At 36.2% G+C, this 16,616-nt stretch overlaps 1 protein-coding gene across 2 annotated transcripts in view; it reads left to right on the top strand.

The window, feature by feature from the left end:
- The window catches only part of FAM83B (family with sequence similarity 83 member B), an 89,789-nt gene extending 78,168 nt beyond the window's left edge, over positions 1-11,621 (top strand). For both annotated transcript variants that reach the window (XM_082347118.1, XM_082347117.1), the window contains exons 3-5: positions 4,115-4,279; positions 4,974-5,098; positions 8,922-11,621. In XM_082347118.1, the coding sequence (XP_082203244.1) occupies positions 4,115-4,279; positions 4,974-5,098; positions 8,922-11,226 (2,595 nt within the window). In that variant the 3' untranslated portion in view covers positions 11,227-11,621. The remainder of the gene's footprint in view (positions 1-4,114; positions 4,280-4,973; positions 5,099-8,921) is intronic.
- The last annotated feature ends 4,995 nt before the right edge of the window (positions 11,622-16,616 follow it).

Below are 16,616 nucleotides of genomic sequence, written 5' to 3'. Positions count from 1 at the left end.
AACTCATATCCTTGAATCAGTTTCTCTGAAACTACTAAAAGATACAAAGTTTCACTCAAATCTTAAAAGTCACTCAGAATATCTCCCTGAAAGTTTTCTAAGTCTCATGTTGCTGATGAATGCATTTGCTTGTTTACTTTTTCAATTTGTCAAACAAGAATAAAACAGTAATTAATGAAGAAGCAAGAGAAGAAGTTTAAAATTATATAACATGGTAGTTTAATGAATACCATTTAATGCAACTGGTTTCTGTATTGACTTATGAAATCAATTAATGTACTTTTTGAAAAGCCTTGTACTAATCAGGTATATCATTTTTATTTCATTATATATAGTCATTGTGGTTATTTCTACAGCACAGTGTGATTTAGTTAACTAGCTGGGAGTGTAACACCTTCAGATCAGGTTTGGCATACCTCATTTCTAATTACGATTCCTTTCCATGAATGTAACCCACCATTAAATTTAAAAAAAAAGGCTACATTTTATTTTGCCTTTCTTGGCACAGCTGAAATTTTCTGTAGACTTTATATAAGTTATCAAGATATCTACTGGGTGCTGGGAACCAGAAATCCTGATAAGGTACCTGACTCCATTGACATCACGTAAACTTGTCAAAGATGTGTAATCTGGTCTCCTGGATCCTGATGCATTGTGTTATCTGTCATGCAAGAGAGACTGTCATTTGTTCTACCTTTTATGTGCTAGAATATTCCATTGGCTGAGTGACTTCAATTACTTTTTACAAACAAAACCCTTTATTTATCTGGTCATGAGTTTTTCTTCATTTCCAAAGTCTCAAGTAATTTGTTACAGGAGACTATCAGACAAATTAAAAATAAATTCTTTAGATATACTGATTAATTTTTTACAAAGAATACCATGTAGTATAAGAATGTTTCTTTATTTTAAAAAATTCCTTTCTAGTTAAAAAAAAAAAAAAAATTAGTGCTAGACTGCTCCAGACATATGTTTTTTAAAGTTATTTTGTAAAATAAATTTATAAAATGGACATTTTCATTTCTTTATCTCAATGTCCATACACCATCACATCACTCATTATTGTATATAAATGCATTCATTAATAATTGTGGATGTGATTGAAGGTTTTTTGCATGTTTGATTTTATAGAGAATATGCACAGGACACAGGTGAGGCTGTTCTCACTAGCTTCTCCTTTCTCCTGACACCTCATACCATTTATAAATAAGGAAACGATCACATGAGGCCATTAGAGTGATTTAAATTGTTCTTCCTAAAGAAAATCTGATTGACGTATGTTTCACTGGTAGTTTAAAGAATGTCATCATCTTGTATAATTTGAACATGGCCCAGTATTTTGTTCTAACATCTTATTGGATTAAATCATATATTATCCATGACCTTCTTCATGTTCTAACATACTTGCAATGTATCCAGTACATTATCCTAGCTATTGTTGCCGTGTGTCTATTCCCAGGACATTTCTTCCCTTCTCATTTCTTGAAAATTTTTGTTCCTTGGTGAGAGAGACTAGCTCTCAACCACATTGACTGGTCTGATTTTAAATTTATGACTTGGTGGGTCCTTAATGCCACCCTGCAGTCACACTATATTCTGTAGTCTGTTCCCTCTTCTACCCTCCTAGCTGACTACTTAACCCCCTTTCCTCACACCGCTAACGTGGCTTCCATAATCCAAGGTCTTCTCAGTTGAAGACCTTGCCTCCCATTTCACTGAGAAAGTGGCATTATTCAGAGGAGAACGTCCATAGCCCCTCCACCACATCTGTACTTCCACCAGCACCTGCACCTTGTACCTGGCCTTCTGGCTTGGTAGTACAATGATCTTTTGCAGACCTTTATTCCCTGTGCTCTAATTATTTTTTGCACTAGATCCTTTTTTGTATTGCCTGCTCAAAGGCCTTCCTCCAGAAATCACTTGTTTCCCCATCCCACCTCCCACCATCTCTTGCATCACTGATTTTCACTCTTTACTGGAGCATTTCATTAGCACACAGACCTGCTGTTATTTCTCTCACCTTAAAACAAAACAAAAAATACAACTTCTCTTGACCCAGCTTTACCCACAGCTACTGCTCTATTTTTCTGCATCTCATTGTAGCCAGATTACTCAAAAAGAGTTTACCTATACCTGCTACTTTCAGTATCTGTCCTCTCAAACCCTATTAAACCCCTCCCAAGAAAGCTTTTGCTCTCACCACTCCACTAAAACTACACTGTGAAGTCATCAATAACCTGTATATTACTAAATCCAATGAATGCTTAATCCTCATGTTACTTGGCCTTGCAGTAGGGTATGACACTCTTGAGGACACCCTTCTTCTTGATACCCTGTCTTAACTTGCCTCTCAGGATGCCCCTTCTTTTAGTCTTCCTTTGCTAGCCCCTCTTGTACTAGATCTCCTAACTATTCATCCAGTCTCCCTGGATGACTTGGATTTAATTGTCATCTCTACACTACAACACCCAGTTGACAGCTCTGGCCTAGACCTCCCTACTCAGTATTCCACTTGAATATCCAAGTCCCTCAAACTTAACTTGCCTTTTCAGTCTTTTACCTAAAATTTAGTGTAGCTGTACCCTCCCCTATATCAGTTGATGACAACTCTGTCCTTCAGGTTGGTGAGCTGAAAAATCTTACAGTCATCCTCTTTTTCCCCCTCTTTCTCCCACATCCCATATTCAGTCCATCTAGAAGTCCTTTTGGCTCAAAATATCCAGCGCTGACCATTTCTCCTCATCACTGATAGTGGCTGGTACCAGCACCGTCTGGTCCTGGCCACCATCACCTCCCACTGGAATTGCTCCAATAGTTCTAACTGGCCTCCCTGTTTCCACCCTGCCTTCCAGCCTTAAAGTCTGTTCTTAACACAGTAGCCTGAACAATCCTTTTCTAACATAAATGAGACCATATTATTACTTCAATAATAACTGTCAACAGCTTACACTCTTATTCAGGAAAAACCACTGAAGACTTTATAATGCCTTCAAGGCGTTGTGATTAGTTTCTCCCTTTCTTGTTTTATTTCTGCCCTTTCAGTTTCTTGAACCTGTTATAGGACCTTTGCATTGCTGGGTCCCCCTGCCTGGGACACGCTTCCTCAGGATATCCATCTTGAGGACTTCCTCAAAGGACATTATCTCAGAAAGGCTTACCCCGAAAGCCCCAAACCCCTACTTCTCAATTTCCAGGGAACTGTGATTCCCCCTTATCCTGCTCTAATTTTTTCCCAATAAACATCATCTTATAGTTTATCACATAATTTACCTCTTCTCTGTATTGCTTGTGGTTTCTTCCCCCACTTTGTAAGCTTCACAAAGGGCAGGGATTCTGTCCTTCTCATCTGGCATATAGTCAGTAGAATGATTTCCCTTTCTTTCAGCATCATTTCACTCCCGCTGCTTCTCGAAGGCAATAATGGTTCTGTTTCCAACAGTTAACTTGGACTCTCTCCATTTTAGGGGCCTGTTCCTTAGGATATTTCTCTCTGCATTTACCTTTTTAATCGTATCTTTTGTCCATTTTGTTTTCTTTTACTTGTTCTGTCTGCTAAGCTAATTTTAAGCATATGTATTTAATTTTCTGGTCTTCAAGTCTTCTTATACCCTTTCTTATCTTTGGTCCTTTCTTAGCTGTATTTCAATGTCTAGAAGATTTTTTTTCTCTGTCCTAGTTCTCCAAGACTTTTATTCTTATCAACAAGTTACAGGAATCTTGCTTTTCCCTGGAAATATTTCCCATGAAAACTGTAGCACCAATTTCTACCCTCTATCTACCTGTCCCCTCCATTCACCCTACAGGCAACCTTGATTGCCATGATTTGGATCTGCCCTTCACCCAACATTCTACTGAAATGAAGATTCCCTTTGACTTAAAGCTAGTATGAAATTACTTAGTGTTACAAATATGTATATAGTTTGTTTATTTTCAATATACTTTTCTATCTTCTATTTTAGAAAACTGCACAAATATTTGTGTATACATTTATATATATATATATATTATGCATTGAACTATTTTCTGTTTTGTCTAATTTTTCCTGAAAGCAAGCAATTTCTAGATCTTTCTCTATTGGGTACCGAAAATTGTTTCATTTTCTTATCTTTAATAGGTCATTGCTTTAGTGATGGATATATTTACAGACGTGGACATTTTCAAAGAAATAGTGGAGGCATCAACTCGAAGGATATCTGTGTACATTCTGCTTGATGAGTCAAACTTTAATCATTTCCTATGTATGACCGAGAAACAGGGCTGTCAAGTTCAACGTCTCAGAGTAAGTATTGTATGCTTTGTTTTGGTTTCTTCAACTATTTTATCTTTATCTCAGTCATTGAATGTAAGGCATGTTAAGTTATATTACTCTAAATGTACACCATATATTTAAGGTCGTGACCACAGAAGGGGTCCCTTGTACTTTTCAGACTGTGACTTCACCATCTTCGTGATGGTTTTATAAGATGCTTTTCTTGATGGTGGGACACTTAAGCTTCTGAGTTAACTTTGCTGCCAGTCATAATTAATTTACAACCTTGAAACGACTGGCTTGAGTGATTCTTTCATTCAGCAGATATTGCTTGTCACAGTCATTTAGCATAGTGTTTTCAGTGATGTTTGACTTATTAAAAGACAGGTGGATTTTAATCTTAGTTATTTTGTTATCATGCTACTATAACCTGAGAAGGGCTCTTGCAGTAGGACCCTAAGTGACTTATAGAACCATCCTGTGCAAATGATATAAGTTATGTTAAAATATATTATTTTAAGTGACCATTTTCCTTGAGTACTTCTTTTTTGGGTGGTGTTTTAAAATGTGCTTTTCACTATTTTTGTTGTTGTTGTTATATGTTTTAAAAAATTATTTCATGTGTACTTTTTTGGTTACTAAGTTTTTATAATGACATATTTTACTTTTCAAAATATCCCCTTTCTAGCCATAATTTTTACTTTATATTTACATGCAATTCTAGAATATCCGAGTGCGGACAGTAAAAGGCCAAGATTATCTTTCCAAAACAGGAGCAAAATTTCATGGAAAAATGGAACAGAAATTTTTGTTAATTGACTGCCAGAAAGTTATGTATGGTTCCTACAGGTAAGATCATTGTGTTTACTTCCAGTATTATCAATCATTTATAGAATTTATGAGTTTCAAGTTTTAATGTAATCTGTTTAGTTATTTCTTAAAAATAAAAGAAGAACCCTTGCATGAAAAGCTTGGAAACTTGAATTTCAGTTCTGGCTGTGAAGTATTTGTGCAAGTCACATAACTTCCTTGGGCTTCAAGTTCTTCCTCCCCAAAATGAGAGAGTTGACTAATATCTCAGGTTTCCTAAAGCTCTATAATGCTAAAAGTGTTTTTGTTCCTTATGAAAACAGTATGAAGCATAATAATTGTTCATAAAAATAGAAGCTGTGTATCACCTTGAAGAACCTGCCTAATGGATTGCTCTTATTTTAGTATTATTGAGACTCTGATGATTATCATGTTGTCATCATAGGACTACTGAAAAATCATTGAAGAGTCTGGCTGTTAAAATGCCATGGTAGACACTAGGCAAGGTTTTTCAGCCCCAGATCTACTCTCTGGCATCTTTCTAGGGTACCACTGGTGGAATATATCTACTTCTGTTCTAGCTTGGCTCTTATGTTTCATTCCCAGTCCTTACAACTTCTCTGTAAGGCAGTTGTTTTTATCTACATTTTATAAATGATGAAACAGAAGTTCTAGAAGGTTCAGTGACTTGCCCAAAACATCACAGCTAAGGGCCAAAAGACAGTTCAGGTCTGGCAACCCAGTCTAGGTCCAGCTGACTCCAGAGTAAAAGTGCTGCCTTCAAACTCCCTTATAAATTCCAGGCGTTGGTCCTGAATGGGATACACAGTAAGGTTATATCAATAGGCAGATAAAAACACCAAAAACACATGAACTCCTAGGTCACTCAATACTAAAGACTGCAGGAAGAAACCAGGAGAGCTGTGGATGTCAACAGGACAATGTGAGGGCAAATTTTGCCTCTTCTCTTAAGAACTTAAAAAGTCCACAAGAAGGAGGCAACACATTGAATGGGGTGGCCATGGACAAGTTATTTAACTTGGTTGCCCTTTAGTCTCCTCCTCTCTAAAAGGAGGATAATAATAGAACCTACCTTGTTTCGTGAGAATTAAATGAGTTAATTCATCCAAAGCCCCTAATGTCAGCTGCTATTTTAGGCCTGTTTTAACTGTTAATATTTGCTAAATTTCTCTTTGAGCTCAGGGACCCTATATTGAAAATCCTCTTTGGAATTTTAAAGGAAAATGTGTTAAGAGCAGAAATTACAACTAGTGCTTGAAATTAATGAATTCTTTTAAAGACTCATTATTTGTGTTTCTATTTAGTCAGACCCACTTGTTTTTAGAGGGGTTTTAATGGAAATTTTAATTAAAATGGGAGTTCACTTGACTTATAGAATGGTGTTTATTAATCTCATCATAATGAGTACTTTCTATTTTTATTATTTAACTTGACTTTGAAGATTATCTTCAACAATAAATTCACATCAACTTTGTCTTACTAGGTATTAACAGGTGATATCTGTTGAGATGACTGTAACTGAGCTACTTTAAAATTGGTGTTGGAAAAAACAAACAAACAAACAGCAACAGAAACTCTTTATCTTATCTATATCATAAGCCAGAGGCAAAATTTAAGTTACTGTTTGTGTAAGTGAATATGGAATACATAGGACCACAGATTATTAAAATTCATCAAAACAATTATCTAACAACTCTACTCTCTTTATTATTTCATGTTAATTTTAAATATACTTCTTTTAAAAAAATTGATGGTTTTCAGCCCTTGTCATTTTTGCTTTTTTCTGACTAATAATTATGGATTTTTCCTATTGTTACCAAATGTAAGAGGATCTGGTGGAACTGTTATGAACCAGTCTTTGTAGAAACTGGTTAAGACTGTACTCCCTTTTGGGTAAAGGAGTTTTGGCCTTCATCTCTCCTGTTCTAGTATTGCCATTGTTTTCCTTGTAGGCAAATTCAGAATGCCTTCTTCTTTAATTCAAATTTCTTAGCCACAAAACTGCTTGAAATGCTAAATGCCCATCATTTCTAGAGAGGTTTGGCATCTGTACTCACCACGTCACACAGTGTGTGACAGCTCACATGTCACAAGGACAGTTTTATCAGGAAAACACAACAGGTGTTTTGCTACATCATGATACTAACAATGAGGAGATAAAACACATATACTTTTTTTTTGAATTGGATACCCTCATTTGAAATTGTCATAGGAAACCTGGAAGATACTTTGTATTGTCCACAGATTTGACTAAGAGAGAAATTTGTATGTTTTTTAAAAATCCTATGATCTCCCTGCTTTGCTTTCAAGATTTCCCCCACTAGTTCATCAGTCTCTTATATAGCTTCTTATTTCAGCTAAATATAATTTGTTTTCTGTGTTCAACCAACACATAGCCACTATTGCTTCCTTCCTTTTTTCATACATTTCTTCTTCGACACAAATTGTTTTCCCACACTTTTCAAGTTTGAGCTTCTAGGCTTCTAGTCTCTGTCAAAATACTGCTAAACTCTTACCGTTTCTGGGGATTTTCTTCTATTTGATAGCTGATTATTTATTCTTTACTTGCTGTTTTTAACAAACTTTATATTCATACCTTCAGTTGGATTGAAAATTCCTCGAATGATTCACTTTGGTACTATTTCTTGTAAGTCATCCTGGTGGTCCACACATCTGTACATAAAAATATTCTTCTCATACTATGCATTCAGTAAGCATACTGATAAAATTAAGCATATCAGAATAAGAAGGTTTTTAAGTTATACACTGCTGCTTATGGTATTTTATGTATCTTAGATTATTGTTCTGCACATTCTTTTAATATTTCCATCTGCCTCTGTTATTATCTTCCCTGTATAAATAGTAAGCTCCTTTATTGTGGAGAATGGCTCTGTCTCCTTTTTGTTTCGTATTAACCCCCATTATATCACGTACATTTTTTGAGACATAACATGTTAGCAATGGCCTTTTCAGCTCAGTTACTCTGTATGTTACATTATCAAGATTTTCTAAAATAAATTTAAAATTATATATGAAACTTCAAGATAACTGTTGCCTCTAAACTCCAGGAGAGGGATTTGAAGTTCCACAAAGTACTATAAAGTAATTACAAACTTCAATCCCTTAGCAATTGCATTCTACATGGAAAGGTCTTAATTGGCATTCTGATTGGCATGGTTTGTAAGGACTGAATTTACTGTATATACTGAGTGAAGTGAAGGATGCCCTTAGTGGCTGAAGCTGCTGCCACAAATCCTGTCTGTTTCCAAACCCTGGCACCTAAATTACACTTACACTTAAGCCACAGAGATGGAATACATGCATTAGCACAGACAATCTTGCATCATGACATGCTAGGACCATAAGGAATTGTAGGGATTTTGCTGTCCTTATCCTCATTCTGTCCGGGAGGAAACTGAGGTCCAAGTTCATGTGGAATAGACAGCTTGGCAGAGGCCAGGTCTCTCAACTTTTCCTCCAATACCAGCTTGCTGCACCCTGCCAGGATGCTGTATATGGAATATAATGTCATATTTTACTCCATAAAATCTTAGTAGGCAGAGATGCAAAATGCACACCAGGCTTTTCTTTGTACTTCTTGAAATTATGGATGGATTGAAAGCCAGGACTTGTGTTGCTTTGTTATTTAACATATGAATATGGGAGTGGGGAGACATGTACTGCAAGCATGTAATGACTGAAGATGTTCTAAATTATGGTAGTTAAGGAAAATAAACAAAAATACTCTTTTGTCGACATTAAATGACACATTTTTCTTAATAGAGCTAAATATTGTCAGCACAATTAAAATTTGCCTATCTTGATTTTTTTTTTTTCCCAGCTACATGTGGTCATTTGAAAAAGCGCACCTCAGCATGGTTCAGATAATCACAGGACAACTTGTTGAGTCCTTTGATGAAGAATTTAGGACTCTCTATGCCAGGTCCTGTGTCCCCAGCTCATTTGTACGGGAAGAGTCAGCAAGGGTGAAGTACAACAAAGTGCTCTGGGAGAATGGCACTTTCCAGCCTTCAGTGTCTTCCTTAGCTTCCATTTCCAGCCAAAGAAACCTTTTTGGTAGACAAGACAAAATTCATAAACTAGATTCTAGCTACTTCAAAAAGAGAGGGATATATACTCTCAATGAACGTGACAAATATAGCATAAGAAATCATGCATACAGACCTCATTTTGTTCCCAACTTTAATGATCCAATCCATCAGCATCAACACAGTCAGATAAATGAAAATTGGAAGAGGCATAGTTATGCTGGGGAACAGCCAGAAACAACACCATACCTGCTGCTTAACAGGGCTCTGAATCGAATCACTAATGCTCCCTGTAATTGGAAAAGGCCTTCAGATAGTCTCAGTGTGGCATCCTCATCACGGGGAGGCTATGCAGGCCACCAGAACACACCTGCCCAGAGTTTTGCTGACCGACTTGCCCAGAGGAAGACGACAAACCTTCCAGAAAGGAATTCCAACGTGCGGAGGTCTTTTAACGGGACAGATAATCATATTCGCTTTTTGCAACAACGCATGCCAACCCTTGAACATACCACCAAGTCATTCTTGCGTAACTGGAGAATTGAATCCTACTTAAATGATCATTCAGAAGCTTCCCCTGATTCCAATGGATCGGCTCTAGGTGACCGGTTGGAGGGCTACGAAGGTCCTGAGAATTTGAAAGCCAATACCGTTTATACTCACTCTCGGCTTCGTTCTTCTTTTGTGTTTAAACCCACTTTACCTGAGCAACAGGAAGTTAACAGTTGTACAACTGACTCCTCAAATTCAACAGTCATTGGTTCCCAGGGAAGTGACATGCCTAAAAAGATCCCAGACACCCCAACAGGCGCACAGCATCTGACAGACAAACCCTCGCAGGAATCAACCCCCAAGCTCCCGTTGCAGTCGGAGGCATCAAAAACGCACACCCTACAGGTTCCCGAAAGCCACCTGGCAGTTTTAACCCCAACTACAAATGGCCCTACGGACTCAAACAACTATTTATATACAACCTTGTCTGTAAATAAGCAGACAGAAAACCTAAAGAATCAACAAAATGAGAATCTGCTTAAAAGGCGAAGTTTCCCATTCGTTGACCACTCGAAAGCCAATTTAAATCATGGAAATAGTAAGCATTATGTGTATAGTACATTTACCAGGAATCCAATTAGACAACCAGAAAAACCTAAAGAGGATTTGTTAAAAAGTTCTAAAAGCATTCATAATGTGACCCATGCCATGGAAGAGGATGAGGAAGAGGAGGTTACCAAGAGAGACCCTCCGAGTGGCACTGCTATCAAGTCAATTTCCATTGCTGCTTTGCTTGATGTGAATAAAGAAGAACCCAACAAAGAACTCACTTCCAAGAAAGAAGTGAAGGGTTCCCCAAGTTTTTTGAAAAAGGGATCTCAGAAGTTAAGGTCATTACTTAGCCTTACCCCCGAAAAGAAAGAAAATCTATCCAAAAATAAAGCACCTGCCTTTTATAGAATGTGTAGTAGTTCTGACACTTTAGTTTCTGAGGCTGAAGAGAATCAAAAACAAAAAATATCAGAACCCAAAATTGATTCATCTCCTAGAAGAAAACATTCCTCTTCATCCAGCTCTCCAGGCAGCATCCACAAGGGTAAGGAAGATGTAGCAGTTTGTTCATCTCAGGGGATACATTCTTCACCTGATGAAAGTAACAAAACTATACCTTCTTCAGGTCCAGTTGAAAGCAAGTTCTTGGAAAGAGCAGGAGATGCATCTGCCCCGAGATTCAACACTGAGCAGATCCAGTACCAAGATTCGAAGAAGATTAAAGCAGTTGTTGTTCCTGAACGAAAACCAGCTTCTTCTCCAAGACCAAAGCCCAATGATGAGCTTATAAGAACTCATTCAATTGACCGGCGTGTTTACAGTCGTTTTGAGCCATTTTGTAAGATTGAAAGCTCTAGTCAGCCAACAAGCAACATGCCAAATACCAGTACACACCACCCAGAAATGAAATCCTCAACTATGGGCAATAGTTATGGCAGGTCCAGCCCAATGCTTAATTACAACACTGGTGTTTACCACTCATATCAGCCAAATGAAAACAAGTTTCGAGGATTTATACAGAAGTTTGGAAGCTTCATACACAAAAATAAATGAAATACTGTAACTACAAATAGACTTTAAAATACAAAATGAATGTGGCTATAAATATTTGTCCAAAGAACATTGTAGATTTTTTTTGTAATATCCTAATAGATTTCTATGGGGGAGGAATTTTGGGTGTGAAGTATGTGTTTACCAACTTACTAATGTATAGTAAAGTTATTGTTCTGTGTGATAAATTTAGTTGTGCTTAATTACACTATAGATGGAATGTCTATAAATACATGATTTTTAAATGGTAATGGTAAGACAAATGTAATGAAATTGTTTTCTTCAGACTGAAGATCTTCTTAAGTCTTGAATGGAAACTTTGGTGGAGAGATGGTATGTGGATTTTAACCATTCATTGCAAATGCTTTCCTTCTTAAAACGGATCATAACGCTGTCAACGGTCCTTTATAGTACGTCTTTATGGGGTTTTCATATCTTCAAATTATGAGAAAATAGGACATAGCCTTTGTGGTTTTTAATTACCTTTAAATTCTACAAGATAACTTGTATTTTATTAATGTTTTATTAATTTTTCTGTGGAACTGGTTGGGCAGCAACAGTACAATTTAAACCATATAGCACAGCACATTTTTTATTTTATCTGAGGTGTTTGCAAAGTATCAGCCTCAGGTAGTTCAAGTACACCATAGAAATTTATTTTCAGGATGTGCTTATTTCCACTCTGGACAAAGGGAGCCTGTACTGCACTCCAGTCATCAGCTGCTGAACTTTTATTGTCATTCTTTCCTTCAAACTTATAGCAAGCCAGCAGGAATTTGGAAAACCTGAATTATTCCTCTCTTTTTTCTAATACAAAGAAGGTTTTAGGAAATGTAAACTTCTACATAAATTTTTATCTTAGATTAGTACGACAGTGCTTAGGTGTTTTGCTTGAGAAAGTCTTTGATCTTTTTTATACTGTGTCAAATACACTCTGACTGCATAGTGTTTTCTTGAGAGAACCCTGATGAAAATGAGGAGAAGTGCTACCTGGCCTGGTTCTTCAATGACCTTGAGGTCTCATTGAAAGTTTTAAATCTTTCTATATCTTAATTTGATGATGATATGCAGTTCATAAGATACACTTTGCCTTTCTTAGAGTAATGAAATAAAAACTCCATATCCATTACAGAGACATTAACTTGGCTTTACTTCATCCACAAAGAACAGAATTCAAGAAACAATGCATTGGGGCTTTCCTGGTGGCGCAGTGGTTGAGAGTCTGCCTGCTGATGCAGGAGACACGGGTTCGAGCCCTGGTGTGGGAAGATCCCACGTGCCGCGGAGCAACTGGGCCCGTGAGCCACAATTGCTGAGCCGGCGCGTCTGGAGCTTGTGCTCCGCAACAGGGGAGGCCGCGATAGTGAGAGGCCCGCGCACCGTGATGAAGAGTGGCCCCCACTTGCCGCAACTGGAGAAGGCCCTCACACAGAAACGAAGACCCAACACAGCCAATAATAAATAAATTAATTAATTAAAAAAAAAAAAAAGAAACAATGCATCATTTGAGAAGTGGAAAGTGTTTCTATGAAACTTTTTTTTTTAGTTCCCTGACCAGAGATTGAACCCATGCCCCCTGCAGCAGAGTCTTAACCACTGGACCACCAAGGAAATCCCCTATGACACTTTAAATATATCGTTTAACACCTTCTAAGTTGCTATATGAGGCAGCGTGTTGTTTTCAAAATTCAAGATTCAGTCAAATATTAATATCTATGTCATTACTAAGTAATTAAAATAATGACATTGAAATATCTATGTCATTAAAATAATTTTCCACAGTATTTTAAAACCATGATAAGAAACATGACAGGAAAATACACGACAGCAGAAGAAGAAAACCTAACATTCATAGACCAGGTCCTGAGCTAGAATCTAAAGTCCCCACGGCACTATTTTGCAGCTACCATTGTCCTCATTATTTACAGGTGATAATTGCGACACTGAGACTCATAGAGGTAATGCCCCAAACCACATCACCAGTGAGTCATGGTACTAAAGTGTCTATAACACTCTGTCACATCCTATTACCTCCCCAATGTGTTCAACACCTGCCTCACCCAAACTGTTGAGAATTAAATGAGACAACGTTTATATTTCCTGACTCAACAAGAATCAACTAAGAAAGGTTTCGTTGTCTTTCTCTTTTGCTCTCTCTTTAAGAGTTGCAGAAATATACAACTAACTGTACAGCAATAGCATTTTATATACACAAATCCAGAATATAGTACTCAATTTCACATCATTCATAAAAGTAGGTTTTAAAACTCCTGTTATAACATAGGGAATTTCCAAGTACTACGGCATGGGATTTGTTCGTTTTGGAAAGCTGAGTGTAAAAGATTGGAAAATTTGCACACTTCCTAATAATTTAACAACATAAAATAAACATTAAGAGTGAACAGTCATTTTTCACAGGAAAAGTAGCCAAATATATTTACAAAAAAATTTGAATTTTTTAAGAAAACGGCCTTTGGAATGTGTAGTTCCTTATAATCAAATAAGGAATTCATTTACAATAAGAAAAGTGTTTCTAATTGTTAGTGTTTTAAATTTTAGAGTCATCTGGCAATTGTATGATCTTCACAGATTAGTATCAGATTATTAAAAAGCATTAGAATTGAGGTTTAATGAGTGAGAGAGATTTTTCATTTTGCTCTTAGAAAAATTCACTTCTGTGATTCTGGACCATAGTCATTTACTGATTTATCAAAGGAGAATCTGGAGTTAACCAAACCAGATTGATTTTAATATTACCCATTCTTTGTTATAGTGAGATAAGGCATCTTTCAGAGTGAAGGGGCTAATGGGCTGTCGTTAGGCAGCTCTGAAATTGGAAGTCCTGAAATTTACAGCAATGCAACTGAAAATGCATAAAGCTGAAATTACATAAAGACTATAGAGTTTTAATCAGTTTAATTATATGCAAAAGCCTGTTGCCTTTTTGTACAACAGCTGCCATCATTTCTGGAAACACAGATAGCTTTTAAGTAGTTCCTGAGTTCCTCCTCTCCCTGGTAGAGTTGGAAGCCTAGGGCTTCATTCCATCCACCTGTGACGGGTAGCTTGGGCTTTTTCACGGCAGATTTATTCCCCTCTCCCTCTTTTCTTTTCTTTTTCCTTCTATTTTTTTCCTCCAGAAATGTCTATATGTCAGCATCTATACACAGTAACTTTCCAAAGTTTCTGAGGCTGAGAAACTCCACAGGGTTAAGACTGAGCAAGCATACAATGCTTCAGATAATTTACTCAGGGTTTTGAATTTTCAACAGACACACCCAAGCTTCATGGATGTAATCATTTCAAGCAATATATTTTCTTTTTCTCCCGATGTTAATTTTGGTGGAAAGATAATGTCACTTAGATGCAATTTTATATTAAAATTTGGTAAGGCAATTTTTACTCTCTACATAGGACATTAGTTTGTAAGCAGAAACTCAGAAAATTAGGTACGATTTCAAAGTAGTTCTTGACAGTTTCAGAATAGTTTAAGTGCCTGTATCCTGAACACACTGCTGTCCCTCTGTTTCAGGGATTGGGATTGGCCACAATTCTGATGCGATGTGTTGAGGTCTGGGTATATGGTGGCCATCTACATTTGTGGAAGCAAATATCTTATTTAATCTAGATGGCATCTAGTGTGACCCAGATGAGGTTGAACTATGGCTGCACTCAACTATAACTTTACTCAAGATTTTCCAATTATTCAACTATTATCCCACAGATATTTGTCTTTTGTGGATATCTGTTGATTCTTAACGTGCCTATGGCTAAGAGATATAAATTAGAATCATTGTTTTACATAATGTGTGACCTATGTGTGATGCTGTTTTTTTAAAAAAAGTTTATCATAAGATTCATTTGGTTCTAGAATATTTAAAAAGAAAAAGATGAAATTATAAACCAAAGAGAGTCAACTTTTTATATACGTGCAATGTTAGCAAATATTCTTCCAAATTCACTTTTGTTATTAGATTTAATAAGTGAATATTAAATAATTTTGTACAAAATCTATGCATCAAGTTGTTTATTTTTTATCTTCATACCCTGGATTTCACCACTGACACTGATGTTTTTCACTTAGTTATTATATAATGAATTTAGATTTTTACACATTTTAAAATATTTCTCCATAAATTTTGAAATAATCTGTTAAATGCTTAACTTTTTTGGATTAACAATTACATTTCATTTAATAATTTATCCACATTTGATATCCAGTGACAGTATTCTTCCCTTAACAGTATCACATACACTCATTCTCTTTCTATTTCTACTGGAATATAGTAGTTATTTTAAATAACTTGTGACTTTGAAAAACAGAGACGATTTTGTTAAAATATCGATAGCTGACTTTTTTAGAATTTTGTAATGTTTAGTTTGAGTAAAATATTCTGAAGGTGCATTTGTATTACATCAGTTAGTGACATTATACAACCTGGAATCTGAAAGTTACTTATAACTCAAAATGCATTTTCCTTAGGGAAAAAAAAATGTCCCTTATATCACAGATTAAGATGCCATTGAATTAAATACTGGCCTTTTAAAGGCAAATGTGATTTTTAAGTAGGTAACAAAAATTTTAAATAGTTAAGTAAAAACAAACTTTGACTTTTTTTACATTCACCATAAGTGTCGCTGTTTAAGAAAATCCTGGTTCAATGGGATAGTATGAGACATAGATGAGGTTTTACTTTTGTGGCCATCCTAAAGGAAACTTATGAATAGGCTCAGTTGATTTGAGGAGCCAAAGACCATCCTGAGGTTTTGAACTAGAAAAAAACAGAACGACCTTAAAAGAATTAAGTTTGTATCCTGCCTGAGGAAAAGAATTACCTGACGTAGGATTACCTGAGCTGAAAACATTAAAAACAGAAAATAGAAGTATACAGAGGAATACTCTTGAGCTAACAAAGAAAAGTATAACACGTCTGATTGGACATTTCTCTCATAACTGTTTCAATAATCTAGCTCATTTATTTATTCACCACTCATACTGGGAACCTACTTTGTTCCAGGTATGCAGGTTACAGTAGACTTTATGTAAGAAGAAAGAATGTCTGGATCATCAGGAGGTGCAGCAAGTTTTCATGAGTGTTTTAAGAAACAGTTTGTGCTTGATTTCTTTCATATTAAATGAAAATGGTAATATTTTGTACTTCATAGGAGTATGTAAATATCAAACACATCTACTTTGTAATTTGGTCCCCTCGAAAGAAGAGCACAGGTAAATATTAGCATAATACGATTATCATTCCACTAACATTGCTTTGAATACTTTTTACTTGGATAAAGTCAGTAATAACTTTTAATTTCTTAGTAGTTCTCTCCAGTGAACCCCAAATTTGACAAAGTCCAATAAAATGAGTTATGCCTGTCTACAATCACAAGCA

The sequence above is a fragment of the Balaenoptera borealis genome, assembly GCF_965194805.1.
Source record: "Balaenoptera borealis genome assembly, chromosome: 12".
Classification (NCBI taxonomy): Eukaryota; Metazoa; Chordata; class Mammalia; order Artiodactyla; family Balaenopteridae; genus Balaenoptera; species Balaenoptera borealis.
The sequence above is the reverse complement of the archived record's forward strand: the minus strand, read 5'-3'. Positions and strand labels throughout refer to the sequence as shown.